The sequence below is a fragment of the Carassius auratus genome, chromosome 45, assembly GCF_003368295.1.
Source record: "Carassius auratus strain Wakin chromosome 45, ASM336829v1, whole genome shotgun sequence".
In the NCBI taxonomy this organism is placed as follows: Eukaryota; Metazoa; Chordata; class Actinopteri; order Cypriniformes; family Cyprinidae; genus Carassius; species Carassius auratus.
In genome coordinates, this window is record NC_039287.1 from 7,723,708 (window position 1) to 7,746,749 (window position 23,042).

General features: G+C 37.7%; 1 protein-coding gene across 4 annotated transcripts in view; it reads left to right on the forward strand.

The window, feature by feature from the left end:
- The first annotated feature begins 378 nt into the window (after positions 1–378).
- The window catches only part of LOC113063100 (syntaxin-binding protein 5-like), a 76,752-nt gene continuing 54,088 nt past the window's right edge, over positions 379–23,042 (forward strand). For 3 of the 4 annotated variants that reach the window (XM_026233276.1, XM_026233277.1, XM_026233278.1), the window contains exons 1-2: positions 380–1,358; positions 4,348–4,445. In XM_026233276.1, coding sequence (XP_026089061.1) covers positions 1,221–1,358; positions 4,348–4,445 — 236 coding nt within the window. In that variant the 5' untranslated portion in view covers positions 380–1,220. Of the gene's footprint in view, positions 1,359–4,347; positions 4,446–23,042 lie in introns of all 4 variants that reach the window. The other variant, XM_026233275.1, reaches the window with a different exon arrangement.

Consider the following 23,042-nt stretch of genomic DNA (forward strand, 5'->3'; position numbering starts at 1 on the left):
ACAATACAAATAGTTTCAAACTCCACAGAAAATGCATGTTTCAGTGATACAATAACATGCTGTTTACAATAAATGGCATGGCAGTTTCCATTGTGCAACTTATCCCATAGTCTGACACACTATTGGAAATGTGAGAAACGGTCAACGTTTTCAATTAATCTTTTTGCAGCACTCCACACATCACATTTTGACCAATGCATTTCTGTGACTTTGCTATGGCTTTTACAGTGATTCATATTGCATACTATATATATATATATATATATATATATATATATATATATATATATATATATATATATATATATATATATATAGACTTAATATATTTTAGAGCTGAATATAACTAGAAATGTATATCGTCTCAAGAAATTTCTGTGAATCATTTTATATGTAGGCCTGAAATTCACAGTTTTGAAACTCCCTGAAATGTGCAGATTTTTCATAACTGTGCTTCTTACTGTAAAGAGAACATCCATGGATAGCATCCATTGGTATCCAAGACTGTGAGGTATGTGCATATAAAGAAGATAACTTTCAAAAATAATCATATCATTAAATAAACAAACAAATAAATAAAGATAGATAAGATAAGATAAGATAAGATAAGATAAGATAAGATAAGATAAGATAAGATAAGATAAGATATATGCCCTATCTAATCCATTTTACAGAGTGCATGGTAACCTGATGAACTGATCAAGCTAGAGAAGCTGATGCGTTTTCCATTCTGCGTCCCTGCGGTTTCAGGTGCAGAGTCCCGCCCCTCATTTCTGCAATGTGACGCTAGTCTCTCACTCAGCTCTCCACAGTCTTGCCTGGTCACCGGGAAAAGCGTTTGGAAGGCCGCTTGAATAGTCATTCAGCCTGTAGTGCGCATGCGCGGCGCTGCAGCGATGTTTCCGCGTTGAGTGAAGAGCCGAAGGGATCGAGAGAGAGAGAGTGGGAGAGAGGATAGAGGGAATTCGAGACGCAGCGGGACGCCGAGTCAGAATAAACGGACACCCCACAAACGGTACTAAAAACAACAACAACAACAACAAAATCAACGTTCAAAACCGAAGCCTTGAGCCATGGAGTACACTGCGAACACTTTTAAAATGTGAGGTTTAAAGAGACGTGCTGCAGAAACGAGCGAGAGCGGCTTTCCCCCTCAGCATCCACGGCTGATCTCGACTCGGGTGCTCCCGTCCCCCTCCGTCACTCGCACTGGGGGGAAAATGAAGAAGTTTAATATCCGTAAGGTGCTGGACGGCTTGTCGGCCGTGTCGTCCCCTTCTCCATCCTCTCAACCCGGGGCCAAGGAGAACGAGCTCATCCCGGAGACACTCCAGTCTGAACACTTCCAGCTCTGCAAGGTGGGGAAGCTTACAAGTGAATGTGCAACATCACCTGATGTGTGTGTGTGTGTGTGTGTGTGTGTGTGTGTGTGTGTGTTTTTCTTAAACCTCGCCACTTAGTACATGCTGTGTTTTACACCTTAACCACAGGTTTACTAGATTATATAGCTTACTAGTATAAAATAGATAACGTGTGTGTTTTCTGGTTGGTAGCTGGATGTGATGCACCACATGATGTTGTAGCTAATGAAAAAAAAAACTAACTTTAATCTGTATGGCAGCGTTATTATGTCATTCGTACGGTTTATTTCAAACAACAGTGTCCAGTATCTGATTGCGCACTGCATGTGTTTTTACATTAAAACGCTCGTATATGTTAGCCTGTGTAATGTTACACACTGTACTATCATACTCTGCCCCCTCAAACCCAGACTAAATGATTTTTTTCTTTTCGTTTCACAAGCTGTGCGTTGAAAGAGCTGACTCTGTGTTTGGAAAATGCGCACAAATGCGTAAAATATTAATGCGTGACATAGAGATTCGTTTATACATTACCCACACGGTTACTTTAGCTGGCCATACTTCCGTTTCCCCCTCACAATGTTGACTGTTAAACATGCTGCTTTATTGAAGCGTCTTAATATTGTGTGGTTATAGAATGAAGCTGCGATGCTAGAGTAGAGGGAGGGGGGATATAAACAACCCGTTTCTTGCATAATGTACTGTGCTGGGATTAATGTGTAATTTGCTGGTATTTTCTCCATTCTTGACTCTCTTTGAACACACACACACATACACTGTACAGTATGTGTATCTGAAGATCATGTTGGGCTATCATAGGTGCTCAAAATGTTCTCTAGGTAGGCAGATCACGAGGTTTTGAGTCGCCAGTGTGTCCAATGTGTTAAGAAAAGGCCTAGTTTGAAGTGTTGGTGGGTTTAGCTGCCCTCTCTGGATTAGATCTGGCAGCACAGTGGATGAAGTTAATAGTTCTCAGTGAGAAATGTCGAGGCTCTCTTCTCATCTATCGCGCTCTCTGCGCAAAGCAACATCCAAATGAATGCGATATTAGATTTTGAGCCCACACATGTTTGTGTGGAAACTGTAGGAGAATGACAGCTTTGCAGCTGGGATAGGAATTTTAATTCATATAAAAAATTTGAATCAGTTCACTAAACCGATTAGTTCATTCAGCATTACTGTAGGTTGCTTTGTAATACAGTAGGTGGCGACAAGTGGCTTTTGTGTTATGAGTGAGCCATTGAATCGTTTACTCAACCGATTTGTTTGAACAAAGAGTCCTTCACAAATCTTATTACGCTATATTTAAATTTGTGTCGAGAGATATGCTGAGACGCTACAAAAATCCCAAATAACAGCATAATTGTCATTTTAGCATCCAATTTGTTGACTGCTGGGCATTATTTTATCAGTTAATACTAATATATTTACAATAACACCCTTGCCTCATTTTCAGCATACAATCACGAATTGCAAACGAATGCATTGATTTCGTTCAGTCCGAACAACGACTCGTTCATTGAAGGGGGTGTATTCGCACAGATCTATTTGAATGCTATTTGCTTGTACTGCTGTCAGTCTTTGAAGGCAAAATAAAAAAACAGAATCCCGACGACGCCATCTAATAATTATTATACGGATGGCATTATCATTAAGTATGTTATTATCAAGCGCTAAATGATTTTTAAAGAGAATGATTTCTGTGAGGAATTTTGACGTAAATAATTATTCGATTTTAAGAAAAATTGTCACATGCACGATATTAATGCAATTTCTTAAAATACCGTTCTCTATTAATAACCTTTCGTTTAATAATTTGCAACGAGGTTACACGAGTGCATTTACACAGGCTTTGGTATTTTTGTCAGGTTGAAATTAAACAGACACATACACTGGATTAGGTTAATATTTAATTAGTAGACATAATCAGTAGAAAGATGGATAAAGAAATGAGAGAGATGGGGAACGATGAAGTGAGGCTTGTTGCTGCTGCTGCGTAGCTGCTGCGTACCTGTCCCTGTGAGCGCCGCTTACATAACCAGCTTTAGCCACTAAACAAACATCCAGAGACAGAGAGGCTGTCTCTAAACACAGTGAGCTGCCTAGCTAAACCGCATTATAGGTGCGTTTTGATGCTCAGAGGTGCTATCAATTTAGGCACCCTCTAGGTTTTAGTACACAGACCGGGCGAGACTATGACAGCTGTTAAGCAGAAGCCAGGACTGTAAACCTGTAGTCAACCATTGTTGTTCTCTGGATACAATTCAGCAAGCTCTCTGTTCTCTGCACATCAGGATCGTTCGAGCAGTTCAAAGATCTGGGTATTTAAATAGATGGATATATTCAGTTGAGATTGATTTTGAATTGTCCCTGGAGGGTTGTTTGACTGCACACATGCACAATGCTTTGCCACTATCCTTCATATCATAAAGAGTGTAAATAATGTAAATACTATGTAAAATAATACTGTGTAAAAACTTTTTAATATTTTATTTTAGTATTTATTAGTATTTTGGATTAGCTTTTTTTTTTTTTAGGTTTTCAAATTTCATATTCCATCTGTTATATTTTTATTAGCCCCCCCCCCCATAATTCTATTCGCTTATATTTTTATATAAGTTTTAGTAGATTTAGCACTTTATCTTAAAAATGTAAAAGTTGCCCTTTAAAAATATTTTATTAAGTATTTGTTATGTTTTATTTCAGCTTTATTTTAAGGACTATTTTTTTATTAGTTTAAGTTAACATTAACAACACTGTGTAAAACATATGTTACATAAAAAATGATGAAGCAATTTTCAAATGGATAAATAAAATAAAACAATAGATAAATTGGGTGAATAAAATGTGAATAAAAATTAGAAATAAATAAGTTTGAAATAATTTGATTGCTGACTTTCTGAAGTAAATTACTGTAGTGTTTATGCTCCGAAACGTTACATTATGTGCTTTTAAAAACATTTTTCTCTTCTAATTTGATTCTCAGACTGTGCGCCATGGCTTTCCCTATCAGCCCTCCTCTATGGCATTCGACCCCGTCCAGAAAATCCTTGCCATCGGGACTCAGAGTGGAGCTTTACGATTGTATCCTTTTCACAGTGGAAATTAAATAGCATGTGTGCTGTGTTTCAGATGCAGTGTGAACCTGTGAGTAAGTATTAAGTTTCATTATCAGTTGTGTTATCAGGTGTTGTTAGCTGTGTTTAAAGGTTGTCATTGTCAACTTCATGACAAATTCATTAGGACACGAATGACCCACTTTTAGTTTTTCCTGTCTGAAATGTGACTACATTATGCTACACCACAACAAAACAAGCTTAATCTGCTTTAAATTGAAGCCAGTTGTTGTGCTTAAGTGAGTTGATCCGCTGTCATGGCTTGTCAGTCAGACCTGTCATAAGTCTTTTGTAAAAGGACGTTTATTGTAACTGGATTGGGATCTGGGATCAGTAAGGCACATCACATTAGTTCAGTGACTCTCTCATCTCCCGAGTGAATAATTCCTAGGACAGAAATTCAGATATTAATTAAACCGAACAAGTCACCAATGTCTATTCCCACCTCAGAGACGGCAAAGAACTTCCTGTCTGATCAAAATCTCCATTCCCACTCAAATATTCAAATAGATGGCCTTTAATTTTGAAATGAATTTCCTTGTTCCCCAATTCATTGGTATACACAGAGGCATGACATTACTTTTCACAGTGAGTGCGGCTCTAATTGAAAATATTTCTTCTGCCGTCACTATGGGATAATTTGCTGTCAGTCAAGTCAGAAGAACAGCTCGCTTGACACCAAGTGACATTGGTGGAAATTGATACGTGGCGGCTCTTCAGAGAACAGCCTCTTTAGAAACTGATCGTCTTTGCTCTCAGAGGAGTTTGGTGATACTTAGCCTCTTTGAGCGACTGTGATCAGATAAATGTCGGCTGCCGTAGGATGAGGGCAAGTGAAAATCTCCCTAAGAGACTCCAAATTGTGATTAGTGCAACCGTCCTTTCTTTTTTTCTTCACGTCTCATCCTGAGCTCTCGGCAATGCTAAAGAAATCTCAGGATTCATCTGAATGGGTTGGTTTGAATGGAGTCTCGCCTTTGATTTTGTGAATGATTTTGGTCTCTGTTATCAAGATAAAGAGATTGAGTTAGTTGACAAATCTCGGCTGGAGTAGAAAAACTGTGACTGACTTAGGTTACACTGGTATTTCTGGTCAGATATGCATGGTAGATATCTCATAGTATTTTGTTATGTTTGCAATGTTATTTAATTTATATTGATAGATATTCTATGTAAATATCTAAATATCTGTGTGTCTGGCAGTCGAGTCTTTAGCCTTTTTCAAAAAATTGTCTAAAGACACATCTTTTTTGTCAGCACCTGACCAATTAACACTAGCACTTACCTATTCTATTCTATTCTATTCTATTCTATTCTGTTGCTCTCTTGTTGGTCTGATTGCTTCTATTTGTAGGTTGCTTTGGATAAAAGCATCTGCTAAATGATTCAATGTAAATGTAAATGTGTGACAATGAAACAAAACTGACTGCTTCTGAAACATGAAGCCTTTCAAACATTCAAAAGTTTAGGGTCAGTTTTTTTTTTTTTTTTTAAAGAAATTAATCAGCATGGATGCATTAAATTTGGTGCAAAAACACAAGCTTTGCCAGCACAATGCAAAATAAATTATTCTGCAAGGATGCATTAAATTCATCAAAAGTAACAGTTAATGTTTTAAATATTTCTAATAGATGCTATTCTTTTGAACTGTTTCTATAAAAATATTAAACAACGCAGCAGCACTGATTATAAGAAATGTTACTTGAGTGCCAAATCAGCATATTAGAATGATTTCTGAAGTATCATGTGATACTGAAGACTAGAATAAGTGCTGAAAATTACCATAACATAAATAAATTACTTTTTAAAATATATTAAATAGAAAACTTATTTTAAATGGTAATAAAATGTCACAGTATTATTGTTTTTACTCTATTTTGTATAATATAAATTCATCCGTAAACAATATTAAAAAAAAACAAAGATCAAACGTTTGAACATTGGTATTCAATAAAACCCACCTAATTATTTCCATTTGAAAGTGAAAAAAAGTGAAAGTCATGACATTTGCCAAGTATGGAAACCCATATTCAGAATTGGTGCTCTGCATTTAACCCATCCAAGTGCACACACACAGCAGTGAGAAGTGAACACACACCTGGAGCAGGTAGCAGCTATATATCCAGCACCCGGGGAGCAACTAAGGGTTGCTCCCCGGTTGCTGCCCCCCCCCCCCCCCCAAGCATATGAATTTGCTAGATGCACAAGTAAGTTATGAATACCTATATGAATGCTAATTAGATCACATTGGTATGTGTAAGCTTATGCCACTCAGTGTGTCAGTGTGCAGCGTGGAGATCTGTTTTGCAGTTATGTAAACTTCTCCCCAGTTGAGGATGACTGAAAGTGGCAGATCAAGAGTCCAGAATGACTGAATCCTGGCAAGATCATCCAGAATATTAGAGCAGAGGGAGGGATGGGAGAGTCTTCTGGCAAATGTTCTGCTGTCCCAAAAGCGTTCTGCTTCCCACAGCTCACTTCAGATTGCAGAAAGTGACAGGACAGTCAGATGTTGCGAAAGATAGGAAACAAAGAGAATATGTAGTTTTCAAGTATTTGTATTAAAGGAAACCACCAAAAGAAAAGCTCCCACTGTCTGCCACAGGATGGTCAAACATATAGTCCTGCTCCCATCTTACACCATTGGTTGAGCCAATTTTGCTGTATCGGGCAATGTTTTGAGAATGCCACAAATTATTTTACATGCTTTTGTTTTAAACAACCTTTTACTGATTTTAGTATTGGTGGTATACCATCTGAATAATTAAAATGCGGGTGGTGAAATGGTGGTTATTGTGTAGCAGACAGTTTTGGGTGGTCCCTGTCCTTTGAGAATTGTATTATCAGGCACACAGGGGAGAGAATGGCAGACTCATAACTCAGCTAGCCTTGCGGGCCCTAAGACTGTACAGCTCTCACGCAAATCTATTGATCAACCTCTCAGACACACACACAGACATGCATAAAGTAGTGTGATGACCTCATGGTAAAGCAGATGTATCCTGAGTATTTTCACTTCCTCTGCTGCAGTAGACTGTTAGATTGTTGGCTGCTATGCACAAATATGTCTCCAACACTGATTGCTGACAGTCATAATCACTGTAATTAAAAATATAACCCACTGTGAGTCTGATAATTTTATTCACAATGATGATCTATTCAAATTTAATGAATGGTATTTATTTCTAAAGAAAACATATGTCACAATGATCAAGCTTCGTCTCCATTATAGGTTGCAGATTATTAAAGAGATCATGTTCAGGACTTGTAATGAATGCGTTTGAATAAAATGTCATGTAAAGATATGAAGACCGAAACCTTGCAAACTTTCCACCCAATCAAACAGTATTTTTCTATGACGGTATCTCATTATACATGTAATATCACATCTAGTGATGTAGAACAAATTCAAGCAAGTTTTAGACATAACCAAGTAAATATTTAAAAGACTACAACATTAATGAAGTTGTTGGGTAACAAAAAAAGAAAAAGAAAAAAAAAATACATTTCTAAGTAAATTTATCCCTGTAGATCGTTCCTACAGAGATTATTTGTATTTTTTCCACCCACCACTGAACTGCAGGCAAAGAATTTTGGGATGTCATAGGCTGTGGAGAACACATTTATGCTTCCTTCAAAAAACAACTAATGTTAGATGGTGTCATTTTAGTAGGTAGGATGTAATACAAATATATTTGAAAAGTTTGGTTCCAGTAAACGCCATAAAAAAAAAAGTCAAAATCAGTAAAGTGATTCGTGCTCTGCTTTTAACCCATCCAAAGTGCACACACACAGCAGTGAATACACACCTAGAGCAGTGGGCAGCCATTTATGCTGCGGCACCCGGGGAGCAGTTGGGGGTCCGGTGCCTTGCTCAAGGGCACCTCAGTTGTGGTATTGAAGGTGGAGAGAGCACTGTGCATGGACTCCCCCCACCTACAGTTCCTGCCAGCCCAAGACTCAAACTCACAATCCTTCAATTGCGAGTCCGACTCTCTGGAAGTTGTGGACATTAGGCCACAACTTCCCCACGTTGTTTCTGTATTGTTTCACATATTGGAACAATACAGAGATACAATACGTCCCAAGAAACGCACAACGAACGCACAACCCTTTGATTGCGAGTCTGACTCTCTAAACATTAGGCCACGACTTCCCCACGTTGTTTCTGTATTTTTCCATGTATTGTTTCTGGTCGGTATTGAAAAATCAATTTTTAATTTTATGAGAAATGCCATATTCGCAGAATTATTAGGTCATGTTTTCTCCCGTTTTTTTCAAAACTGCGACTACCTTTTTTGCAGAATGCGATATATCCGCTCAACCACTCACAGTGCACCATTCCACACACCGTAAACAGTAACAGCCAATCACAGCGCACCGTTTCACGCACTCTAGACAGTAATGGTGGCACTTTGAATACACGCCGCATCTTAGTTTTACTCCTCTAATTTGTACTTTGTGATCAACAAAAAAGGGCTGCACGATAAATTGTATGTGATTGTCATCCGCATCTCGTAAGTAAAGCCGATTCTGTGATTAATAGTACAGGTAAATCTCCATCACAGGCTTTTAGATGGAGTGACATTTAATACACAGGGGCCGTAGATCACTGACAAGCTGTGCTATATCGCGTTCATTAGATAAATCACATTCGATAATGAGCGGGATATTGCGTAGCTTGTCAGTGTAAGTGTTTTTATTAATGCCATCTATGTTTTTGTTAATACAGCAGATAGTACTAGTCAACTAAAAGAATAAAACATGGCAAAGATGAATGCACTTTTATAAGTTGAATGTAAGGGAAATGTCATTTTGTAATTTCTTTGGTCTAATGTGATGTTGTTCATGTTCTTGTTCATGATGAAATTTTCTTTTATTGTATACTTTTATTCAGCACGGATGCATTAAACTGAGGAATGTGACAACAAAGATGTTTCTCGAGTACAAATCAGCATATAGAATTAAAGACTAGAGCAATGAGTGCTGAAAATGCACCTTTGCCATCAAAGGAATCATTTAAATTTTAAAATACTTGAAAATAGTTATTGTAAATTGTTTTGCATAAGCGTTGTCTTTCAAAAACTTCGAATGGCACATAAAAACAGACTTTCATAGTATATTGCCTGAAAAGGGAGCATTTTTTAGCTCACAGACAAAAACATCCATTGGAAAATAGACATTGAAGAGTGTAAACACACACAATATTAACTACACGTCAGCTTGAAAGGTATCTCATCTTGTCTCTAATGATCAGTAGTAGTGATGCTACACTGTTGCTGAGAATGCTGAAACTGGTAAGATTTGTTAAAGATGTGTCCCATAGTACGATTCCAACATGAGATATGAAATATACTGGCTGTGACATGGCTGTGGTGGTTATTTATGTGTGTTAGTGCTTGTGACTTGTTATGCTTTGAGTTTCAGACATGTAGAGCTGGGCCTAACACACACACACACACACACACACAGACATTGCCTGAGGATGCCTATGCCACTTCTTACGTAATCCACAGGAGCGAGGCTCATCATCTGGAGAGCTTAGCAGCAGTGTGTGTGTGCGTGCATGCATGCACCCTTGTGTGATGTGATTGGCTCAAGCAAAGGAGTTTAAGTCCATCCTCTCTGCCATAATGGCACAGCAGCAGCCGGCTATGATTGAGTGTGTGACTCTATAACTTACTGTACTTTGAACTGCAGGAAGGGCCACCAATTCAGACAAATCTGATCAGATTCACTAGGCACTCAAACCTCATTGCAATAGGGATAGAATTGCAGAGGGAAGAACCTACAGTGCCTGTTAATATTTTGAGAAATTTTTTAACATTCTTATTTTCCCATAGTGTCCATATCAGGAATATAGGTTAAGGGCTTATTCATGTTGACCAGACGTCATGAAACAGGGTTCTTAACACCTAGACAGAGTACAAAATAACTGAACTGAACTCAGAAGTCTTGAGATAGAGTTTTTAAAAGTTGAAAAATGTCTTAATGCGACGCTCATAGTGAGATACATTTGTGCATTTGTACTCTGACATTAATTGTCTTGAAATGTATTGTAGAAGGCAGTGGATTTGTTGGCTGTGTCTGCGGTGCTTTAAATGGGATGAATTTAGTGAGGCAAGTACTCTGTGAGGGTTTAAGCATGTTGACAGTAAGAGTTACCATTTTTGCTGTCACACTGTCAGCATGCTAAAAACCCTCTCTAAGAAGTAGAGTTTTTCTTTTAAATCTCCTTCTACAATCATTTTATTACATTTATATTTTCTCTATATATGTTTCAATATATATTTTTGTATGTTTTATATATATATATATATATATATATATATATATATATATATATATATATATATATATATATATATATATATATATAGTCCAGTGATTTTAGGGGACGTATGCTGGCTTCGCATTGTTTCAGGACATTGTTTCAAGTTGATTCCTGCAGCCCAACCTAATTATGTACTGCCTCAGCTCTCAAGGTCCTCACTCACATCACTAGAATGCTACACCCGCATTAATCTGGTATTTCTGCATCTTAATGCGCCCAGTCTGCGTAAGGTTCACTTTAGTTCACCCCATCCTGGCCCTGGGAATTTCAAGTCTATCAGCTCATTTTTATGCTAACCTCGTCAAAAAAAGCTCCAACAATACTTGCGCTTTTTATTTTCTGTGCAGTAGAATCCGGAATCGGCCCATCTGAACTGCTCCTCTATTATTGCTCTTACCTAATAAGCTTTTGCATCTTAACGACAGAGACATGAAAAAGGGCTTGCTTGTGTCGGTACCTGGTCGTCATAAAAATATGGTCTTTGTGACATTTGCAGAGAAGTTATTAAATATTTTACAGTAACTTTTTACCTCCCGCTACAGTCTAGGAGCGTCGGCCAATCAGACAGGATGCAGGACAAAAAGAAGGGCTGAACTGGAGCAGGCTGACACCCTCATGTGAGGGCACTTGTGAATCACCACTTTGAAGGAAAGGGTAATGGAAAAGTCGCTGAATGATATAATATTATCTTCACTTTCAGAAAACAATGCCTTTGTTTCTGATGTCTCTCAAAGTTCAGACACATTCCCTTTCCATTAAGGCGAAAAGGCAATAACAAATAACACAATAGCAAATTGCAGAGACCTGACACCAGCTTAGCAAGATAAACAGTGCAGATTGTTCACGCAGAGCCAAATATTCATGTCTTGTCCATTGTTTCTAACGTTCCTGTCAGTTTTTCACCTGCTCGCTCCTCCATACGCCTTCTGTTTCTCTCCTTTCTGTCTTTACCTCCTCCTCCCCCCGTCACTGCAGTGAATTTTTGTTTCTGTCTGTGCTAAGTGGTTGCTATGCAGTTTAGAAAGTGCGGTGCAGTTTATGGGATGCAGTTGCCAGGCGAGACAGACTCCTGCTCTCTCATGGTAAACTCTGCAGAACTGTGAGACTCTTTTGCCTTTGAGGTCACCTACCCGCTCTGTAATTACACACAAACGATGGAAGAGTGTGCTTCATTAGGTCTTTGGCAAATGCACAAACATGCACTCATATGCACGTACAAGCTCAGCATTTTGTTTTCAGTGCGATATACGTGTGTAGGGAAGTGGCGTCTGCCAGTCAGTCAGTCAGTCACAACATACGCGATCACACACCCCAGCTTACACTTCATCATGCTAACAAGGCTTCGCCGAACTGTCTGTCAGCTGATCTGTCTTGCCATCAAAGCCTGTCTTTGGCTCATTGATCTGTTTCATCACTTCAAAGAGGCTTCCAGTCCCAGAGCCCCCACCACTTTCCTCTTCCTTTTCTTCTGTCCTTTACTCAGCACTACTCCAGCCCCTTCAGCCGAGCTTATCCCCTCAAATGTCTGTGTCACACACACATTTGCTCTGATAAGGTATTCTGTGTCAAGATCACAGCAAGTGTGTAAGTGGACAGCATCCTTTGCTAATCAGGGTTGTGTTTACATAGCTTTGGACAATCACTTAAATAGTTTGTGATTTTTTTTTGTACAAATGCAAAATAAATAATATGAATGCAGTACACAATAATACAATAATAACTTTTAAACATTAAATGTTATTCATTTTATTAGTAACTGTAAGTTACCATGCCCAATATGGTGCAGAATTATATTAAATTTAATGGCGTAATACATTTAATTTACTGAAGATAATATAGTTTTTTTTAGGAAAGCATGTGTTATGATGTATTTTACTATGAACATGTAAATTGTTAAACCAGTGTGCTTTCATAGTAAAATTTTTATAAAAATGTTTTTCTGAGTGAAAAGGCGCTTTTTTGCACATTACATTTCATTACATATAACTGAAATAATTAGGTTTCTTTTTACTTCAGTTATTTTATGTTTTGTTTTATTTTGTGACTGTTATATTTTTTGAATATTTACTGAATATTTTTTTAACACTAATTGTTTAGTTTTAGTTGTTGTTTTTTTTACTTCTTTTAAAAACTTAGTTTTCTAATGTTTACATTTAATTTAGGGTAAATTAAATCACAGAGCTTTGCATATTGATAATAATTCATATTCAAATTTATAGTGTGTATTTTGTTTTTATTGTATGTGGTTATTGTATTAAATTATGTATTATTATTTCGAAAAGACGTAAATTAGATGTAGAATGTAGAATTAGCCTATATATATCTATATATATATATACACACACACACACACACACACACACACGCTCACTGGCCACTTTATTAGGTACACCTTGCTAGTACCGGGTTGGACTCCCTTTTGTCTTCAGAACTGCCTTAATTTTTCGTGGGAAATATTCAACAAGGTGTTTGAAACATTCCTCAGAGATGTTGGTCCATATTGACATGATAGCATCACGCAGTTGCTGCAGATTTGTTGGCTGCACATCCATGATGCGAATCTCCCGTTCCACCACATCACAAAGCTGCTCTATTGGATTGAGATCTGGTGACTTTGGAGGCCATTTGAGTTAAGTAAACTTATTGTCATGTTCAAAAAAAAAAACTGAGATTATTTGAGCTTTGTGATATTGTGCATTATCCTGCTGGAAGTAGCCATCAGAAGACGGGTACACTGTAGTCATAAAGGGATGGACATGGTCAGTCAACAATACTTAGGTAGGCTGTGGCATTTAAACAATGCTCAATTGGTACTAAGAGGCCCAAAGGGTGCCAAGAAAATATCCCCCACACCATTACACAGACAATGCAAAAGGGACTCATGCTTTCATGTTCTTTACGCCAAATTCTGACCCTACCATCTGAATGTTGCAGAAGAAATCGAGACTTATCAGACCAGGCAACATTTTTCCAATCTTCTATTGTCCAATTTTGATTAGCCTGTGAGAATTGTAGCCTCTGTTTCCTCTTCTTAGCTGACAGGAGCGGTGTGGTCTTCTGCTGCTGTAGCCCATCTGTTTCAGGGTTCGACGTGTTGTGCGCTCAGAGATGATATTCTGCATACCTTGGTTGTAATGAGTGGTTATTTGAGTTAATGTTGCTTTTCTATCATCTCTAACCAGTCTGCCCTTTCTCCTCTGACCTCTGACATCCAAGGCATTTTCGTCCACACATCTGCCACTCACTGGATATCTTCTCTTTTTCGGACCATTCTCTGTAAACCCTAGAGATGTTTGTGCGTGAAAATCCCAGTAGATCAGCAGTTTTTGAAACACTCAAACCAGCCCGTCTGGCACCAACAACCATTCCACATTTAAAGTCACTTAAATCCCCTTTCTTCCACATTCAGATGCTCTGTTTGAACTTCAGCAAGTCGTCTTCACCACATCTAGTTGCTGGCATGTGATTGGCTGATTAGCAATTTGTGTTACCAAGCAATCGGTGAGTGTGTTTATATATATACAGTATATACTGTATATGTGTGTGTGTGTGTCTATTTTACTTTTTTTTTTTTGGTACTGGCATCAAAATTACAATTTCTTTTGCAATGAATTTCTGGAAACAACTGTCCTTTTTTACCATACATTTTTGGGTAAGGTACATGTCATTTAGTGTTATGCTGACAGGTTAGCATTGGCCAGTTGCCAGAACAAGCCCACTTCTGAGAAAACGAGGGCTAATTGTCCTTCTGTTGGTTTAGCAGCTGGACTATGATCCCGGTAACCCCATCTTCAGTCATGGGATTCGATGCACGTAAAACCCATGAGATGGCCTTTGATCATTAAACTTGTGCTACCATCCAAGTCCCTGAATTGACCCCGTGGTAAGAGTGGGTTTAAGCCGAATACACACTGTAGTGGAGTGAGTGGTAGCAGGTGTGACCTTGACAGGGAGGTAGTGTGGGTGTGCAGGTCAAACCACTCTGTATTTTTCTCTCTTTGTGCATTCACGCATTCCTGTGGGCTGAGAACCACTCACATCAAGCTCTAACAACAGAAATATACTTCTCTTTCATGCTCTCTTTCTCTTCCTGTTTCTCCCACTTGTTGTTTTATAATTTCTGTTATTTCTCTCGTTCGCTTGGGCTTAGCTTTTCATTCCATTACTCAGCAAAAGGAAGACAACAGTCAGCGTCATTGGGCTTTTGGAACAGCTAAATATACTTCATCTTTAATCACACTAACCGTGTTTGACTCCCTTTTGCCTCAGGAATTATAAGTTAGGATATGAAAACACAGATGTAGAGGAAAAAAACGTAATCCGGAGTTTGTTCAGCAGTGATTTCTGAAAATGGAAAGTGAGTGCATAAAGATGACTTGAAGTTCATGACCTTATTCCTTATGTGTGAGTATTTATGGAAATCTCTAAACTATCAAAGCAAGTCATTTTCAGTATGATCCCAGTCATCTAGCTTCCTCAACAATAATATCCTTGCTTCTTGGAATTCGTCGCTCATATCATAGTGGCTCTGCTCCATATGTCTAATCTTTTTTATTTCACAGTGATTCATTGTGAATGTCAGAGGTGTATGTTAATGTTGGTTTACAGATTTATTTTTGACATATGACAACTTAGGGTGTTTGTTATGCCAATTTTTTTATTTGCTTAATAATATTTGTTTCATGAAAGTTGGACCAGGTGAATGATTCGTTGCTTTTAAGGGGCAGTGATGTATGGGAATGCCCTTCTGTGTAGTTGGTTACCTTTTTATTGTGCAAGATCTTATCCCCTTGCATGATATGATATCCCTTATTTGACCCAGGGGTGTTACTTAATCCAATTTACTGGGACACAAGCCTCAGTGACATGCAGCTTTGTCCTTGTAAAACATTACTAAAATGTGCATAGTTGCCAATAAAAAATTGTCAACAAATATTTTTGTTGTCAAGTAGTCGTTTGATTTAATTACTAACCTAATTTAGAGCCTGCAATAATGCGCTTTGACCAGTGTGGCACTGTAGCGCAAGACTGTAATTTAGCCCTCCTCGATGCAATTCAAGAGAAGAAGAGATACAGCGGTCAGCGCTTCTTCAGAGAAACGCACCCGAGCCGAACCGAATGGCGTTTGAATATGAAAATATATGACGTGTGCTTTCCTCTCAATAACGAAATAAACAACAACAACAACAAAATCACAGCAGTGTGAAAACAGCAGTTAAAAATGCATCGTATTACACCCATGCCGATGTTTGCACAAGCTCAGTAAAGCACTCACATCACGTCTACAGTATTTTATGCAATACCTTAAATCAAGCGGCTTTACGGTACTAAACATTATTATAAAATATTTTATTAAAGTGATAATTTGGTTTGCTGAGATCAAAGCTTAATCTAGCTCAGGACTCTTTTCATTATCATAACACAGTAAGGCATTTTAAGAGTTTACCAATCAAAAGTTTTTCTATTTGAATATATTTTAAAATTTAATTTCTTGTGATCAAAGCTGAATTTTCTCCAGTCTTCAGTGTCACTGAAAGAAGTGTAAATTGTGAATAAAATTGTTTATCCAAAAATAAAACATCTAATACCTTTATTTTGTTTCTAATCCATATTATATACTTACGAAAGGAGATGTTAGGCAGAATGATGTGTCCTTCAGTTAATTTTCATATAGTGATTAAATGGTAAATAAGAAGGTTTCTCTGTCATCTCATTTTGTCAAATATATATATTTGTTTAAACTAATTGTATAGTAATTGTATTTACATAATATTATTTCCCAAAGCTGAAGTGATTAGACTATCTTTTATTTATTTGTTATGTATAACAGTATTTTAACTAATTGCATGGGCGTAATAATAAATCAAATTCTATTGATTAATCAGTGAAACAATCGACGATTAGTCGATCAATCGTTCTAATAATCGTTAGATTATTTGACTATCAAAAATAATCGTTTGTTGCAGCCATAATGTGTTTTTGACTCCGCAGTGTCCCACTTTATATTAAGTGTCCCTAATATCTGTGTACTTACAGTACATAGTAACTATATGTGTATATAGTATGTAACTAACCACAGTGTAATTACACATTTGTACATCGTATCTACAGCTCTATTGTCTGTGTAACTACACATAAGTAACAACCGACTGAATAGTATGTGTAAGTACAAATGTGTAACAGGACATTGGTAACAACAGTTTTTGGTTATGAAAGTACAAATGTGTAACAGAACTAACAGCACTTTTTGTTAAGGAAAGTGTTACATATTATATTGGATTTATCATGTAATTATCACCTAAATATCATGTTGTTACACAGCAGCGGCCAGTAAGCAGGCATATTAATTGTGGTTGGTGCCCAGAATGTTACACTTTATATTAAGTGGATAGGTCCTGATGAGTTACCATGTAAATACACGGGTATTACAGTAGTGCACAACTCCAACTCGAGATCCAACTCCTACCACTTTACATATCCCTAAACCTACCCATCTCCATCTCCTGGATCCCACTATTCTTATATATGTTGTTTTTACAAAGTGTAGTTATAATATATGTACTGTTACACATTTGTACTTATACAAACCATCCTGAGGGTTGTTACATGTGTGTAGTTACAGAAATATTACAGCTGTAGATACTATGTACCAATATGCACTGTGGGTACAAACTTCATATAAATTTAGCTACTATGTAAGTACGCAGGTACTAGGGACACTTAATATAAAGTGGGACCACGATATCTCACACTTTAAACCCCAAGCACTGACCCCTTTATACTTGTTGTATCTCACTAAATTTACACTTGGCAGAAAATCTAGAAAGGTGAACACAAAAGGCAAAATAAAAAGAAGAGTGTTGACCAAATCATATAATTGGCTCCAACAGCTGCGCTATTTTACTACAAGTATAAATGCTTGTGCAATTTTTGCATGATTTTAATAGACTGATATCTATTGGTACAAACGTCTGCCTTTAGATTGTGATTTTGACTTGTTGTGCTGTTAGTCCATGAAGTACACAGTGCAATCACTGCAGACGCAATACCATACCTCCCTTCCCCCATGTGCGCACACACGCATAATAGACGTAAGTGACTGTGCTGTTAATTCCTGTCCTATGCTGGGAGTGCTGCTCTACTGCTGTCATGACATCATAAACAGAAACCCTATAGAGAGACAGAGAGAGGTACACGTGTAATGTGTGGTATGATGAGTCACTGTTGTTTTAATGCTCATTGAGGCACACGGCCGGCATATCTTGCTCAAATGTGAACATACATACAGACTCGTGAAGAACCTGTGTGATTTGGGACATTCATGGCCACAGGGATGTTTGTGTGTTTACGTCTGATTAGTTCGGAATGCCGATTTGGCTGTGATGTCAAATATACATGGAGGATAGAGATGGAAGATGGGAAAGAGCGAAAGGATTGAATCGAGACAGAAGGGCAGTTATTTCAGTATTCAGAATCTTGTCACTTGTGATAGAAAGTGTGAAGTGGGTGGCATTGTGTGTATGTGTGTGTGTCGCAGTTTAAACAGGGTTTCTGTTTAAACTGTGGTCCAAGCGTTGCTTTTTCTGCAACCTCCCACATGCTGCTTCTTTGGCCATGTTTGGTGAACAGCGGCCTCCTAAAACAGGGCAAACACCCACACAAACAGACACACATAAACATGGACCAGCCCAACTGAATAGTTGTTGAACAAGTATCTATCTATCTATCTATCTATCTATCTATCTATCTATCTATCTATCTATCTATCTATCTATCTATCTATCTATCTATCTATCTATCTATCTATCTATCTATCTATCTATCTATCTATCTATCTATCTATCTATCTATCTATCTTAAATATTTGAACTCACTTTCCTAATAGTCCCTATCCAAAGTACTTTCACCCATGCAAAGGCACGTTAGTCTATGCTGGCCTTTTATTACACATTTGCTGCAGAACCATACATTTTTAATGCACTTCCCAAAGTTACACACTGTGCTCATTGAGTATTTGTGTGTGTGTTTGAACAAAAGCTCATCTCACCCTTGTGCCCTCTGCATTAAAGAGTTAATGGTGGAGGTGAGTGTGAAAGCTTTGCAAGTAAATACTGCTTTTATAAACATTGTAAAATCAGCGTGAGCAGAACTCTGTCTTACTGTTTGTGAAGGATACCATGTCAGTTTACTTTACAAGCGAATATTGTAACTCCAACATATTTGCATAATGTCAAAGTGATTAAAAAAACAATGAAGTGTTGTTCAAATATCTGGGACTACAACTGAAAATGCTTCTGTTTAGCATTTTTCTATTTAAAAAGAATTATTTGGCCTTTGAGTAAAACCTGATGATCATGCTATTTAACATAATTTGAGATTTAAGCTTGAATAAAATATTTTCAGTACAAAGGAGTTTAGAAATGTCACAGTTTTGCTTATTTGATTAGTGACCTAGAAATAGTACAGCATTTTCAGTATTTCTTAATCAGGTTATGTCATGATGTTTCTTTTTTCTTCTTCTTTTTTCTTAATCCTGGATAAACAAGTTTATTTCCAGGTTTAAATTAGACCTTGCTTTCGGTCTCAGACATTTGGACTTCACCCTATTTCTGTGGGTGTTTTATTGGATGGGATTATATTGTGATTGTGATTGTGTCCATTGTGATATAAACAGAGGTAGATGCATTCCCGAATTGTTAAAAAGATTTTAGATTCCCTCTATCTGATTCCTGTTGGTTTGGTAAACAGCTGTGTTTTGTAGAAAACTGTCAGGCTGAGGTTTATGAACAAAGCCTGGAAGATCTTTGGGAAGGCAGAGCACTGAAGGGGTGTGGCGGTGCTTTTAAAGCCGGCAGACACATTGCTCTGGAGAACAGTGACGGTATGTGTGTGTGTGTGTGTGTGTGACTCAGATGTCTCAGAGTCAAAAAGCTGATATTCTTGGAGGACATGCATTGAGGACGAAGGTCATCACATTAACAGGGGACATGCTACACATGTATTCAAGAGAACAGATTGAATGTATAGCAGGAGGAAGTGACAGCATGCTATGAAGAGAGAGATGATAAGAGAAAAAAGGGAAGAGAATTAGAATCAGTGGAGGCTGGTGGGGGTTGTGCTCCCATATCTCTCTTCTTCTCTCATTCTCTAGCCTGTCAGCTTTAGCTCAGGGCTCTTATGACATCGTACGCAACACGACACAACAGCATTTACATAATGCTCACATCCACACAGACTGGGATATCAGAATGGGAGATTGGAAGGTCTTCATTGATGGCAAAACTGGATCCAGTCAGTCAGATGGGGACAGCATTCAGACAGCATGACTGTTCTGGATTCAACATGGACAATCAGGGCTCAACAATAAGGATGGCCTGCTGGCTCGGGGCCAGTGTGAGAATGTGTCAGAACAGTTGGTGGAATAATCACTTGCCCCTTCGGACCATTGCTGAATTATTTTATATTCATTGGTGTTGTATATCCATTCTTATGCCTTGAAAGCATAGACATTTGGTTTTCAGTGATATATTCTACATTATTGTTGCAAATTCCCCATAGTTTATATTATTGTCTAACAGGTGTGCTTGTCATGATCCTGGCTCTTCCTCTTCTTTATGTCCTGGCCTCACTCTGACACACACACACACTCACACACACGCACACACACAGTGCTTTTGTAAAAGTTGCAAAGATGATGTGATAATCTTGGAAGCATCAGTATGTTTTTAAAGCCACAAACCGTCAGTAATGTTTGGTATAGTTTGCCATCGTTTTTCAGAACAAGCGGTATTACATTAATGCTATATTATTTCTCATTTATTTAGTGACATTTTTACATTCTCTTTTCCAAGCATCTTCGGTGAACAAAAATTTTATTAGTATTAAATGTATTAATATTTCTAGCAATTCAAAAAATGGTGCTCATTCTTTTGTGAGCCAGTAAAATTATTACAGCAGAAAAAAAATCCTTTGTGTTCAGAGTCCTGACAGTGATAGATACTTAAAACTCAGTTCACTTGACGGTCATATTTGCAGTGCTTCTGGACATCTATTTCGGGCATGCAAGACCAACTCCTGTTTTATATGGGGAAAAATTAAATCTCAAAAACTGCAGGACACACTTTGAACCAGAAAAAAACTTCTATAATATAATTATAGAAATATATTCTAGAATATCATGAATATATGCTCAAATTGTGTTAAAATTGTGTTAAAATGTGTTATTCTTGTTAGTTTGCAAATGTGCATATTCAGTTTCTATGTGAAACAGAGCTGCGAACAGCAACTGCAGTCAGGGCCGTAGCCAGGGTTTTAAATTTACCAAGGTCCTAAATCCAGGAGGATTATAAAGAGCCATCAAATTTAACTGAACTTGAGCAGTTCTGCAAAGAAAAGTGGACAAATAGACATATCCCAACAGACTAAAGGCAGTAATTAAAGCAAAAGGTGGTTCAACAAAATGCTGACACAAGGGGGTGATTAGTAAATACAGCTGGATAAAATAAAAACTGTGTCTGTCTTCATTTCAGGCTGCAAAGCAACAAAATCTGATTATTGAAAAGGGGGCTATTCTTTTCTATACCCACTTTAGATGAGGTAGATTGAAGAAATTCAGAAGTAAAATGCCAAGTGAAAGTTTTGAAAAATATGCTAGTTAGAATGGGCTCAAAACTGTCTTCTTCCCTATAGGTCTACATATAAACTGCATAGTGTTACTCCTTTATCACTTCCTTATACTCATGTCATCTGTCTCCATGAGTCCTTCATGTGGTGTGCATATCAAGTGTTAGAGGTCCGTTGGTGAGGACTGATGGAGATGGTAATAATATTATACACAGCAGTGTCCGTATGTTCCACCCCACGTATGCTCTGATGCAGACACGTTGTCTAATGCAATATGGCAGGAAGACAAGTGCAGTAAAGGTCAAGACAATCCGGAGACTGTTACTAACTGTAATTTGCGTTGGCTGAAATGCCAAATAAGTGGTGTATGTGGGTATCATCAGGTGGCATTGTGTCTGAGCGTGTGGTTTTGCAGGTCTTTGGTGTTAAAATCTTCAGTTTAACAGTGGAAGTATTCCTGTCCCATGGGACACATCTCATATCTGGGAGTGATACAGTCATGTCCTTGAAATACACATTTAACCCATGTCTGCTGCAGGCGAGACGTAGTACATCTCAGGGGAGGGTTGTTGGATTCATGCAGCCTTTGGCTGTGCCTAACTGTTCTTTTCCAGAGGCAGAAATTTCGTTTTGTTTTTGTCTTTTCTTCTTTCTGGTTTATTTTGTTGCTAATGGGGTGCAGTTGAAGTGATCACAGCTGGAGAAGATTATAAAAATGCATAAAAAAGTGGTGTATGTTTATCGCAATTGAACCAATAAGCAGCAGCAGTTTATACTGTAGCAGTACAGCTGCTTTTTTTTTACAGCTTAAATAAAGAGTTCAATCCATAAACCCATAGACGTTCCAAACTTTTTTTTTTTTAAGTAACACAAAAAGTGTATTTATAACACAATGTGAAATATGTTTCTTGTCTATAAAATGAAAGTGAATGGTGATCACAGCTGTCAAGCAAGATTTTCAGTCAATCATATGTTTAGTTTCAGTCTGTTCCTCAAATATATGTCTAAGATTTGGAATTTAGTGCATACAATTAATTTAGTGATGTTTTTTGTGCTTTTTGTAGCTTAATAGACTTTGATCCTCTTTCACTTTCATTATATGGAATAGTGCAGCATAGACATTATGCTAAGCATTTCCTTTTTTGTTCCACACAGGAAGGTAAGTCATACAGGTAAAATATGTAGGTGAGTAAAAAAATGATAATTGATAAAATTTAAAATTTGAATTGACTATCCCTTTAATATAAACCAAAAGGAATAAAGGATCATTAGTCATTTAGAGAAAGAAGAGCAGGATAAAGGAAAGAACAGATAGTGCAGCAAGTTGGCATTTCTTAGATTGTGTTGAAGGATGTTTCTTGTCCAGGCAGCATGCTGACTCATGGGCAGAGGGAAGAGCTGAGTAGTGCTGCTGGCTTCACACAGAGGCTTTGTCCTTGATGGAATTCTCTAGAATCTGGAAGAGGCTGAGGTATTATGGGTCAGTGCACAAGCTCGCTAATGTTCTGGCTTTTGATTCACCCTTAGGCTCGTTGAGCGGGGTCAGCAACAATTTGTAAGCACTCAAAAGTGACATGACTTTTTTCTCTCTTTCTCTGTCTTGCTCTT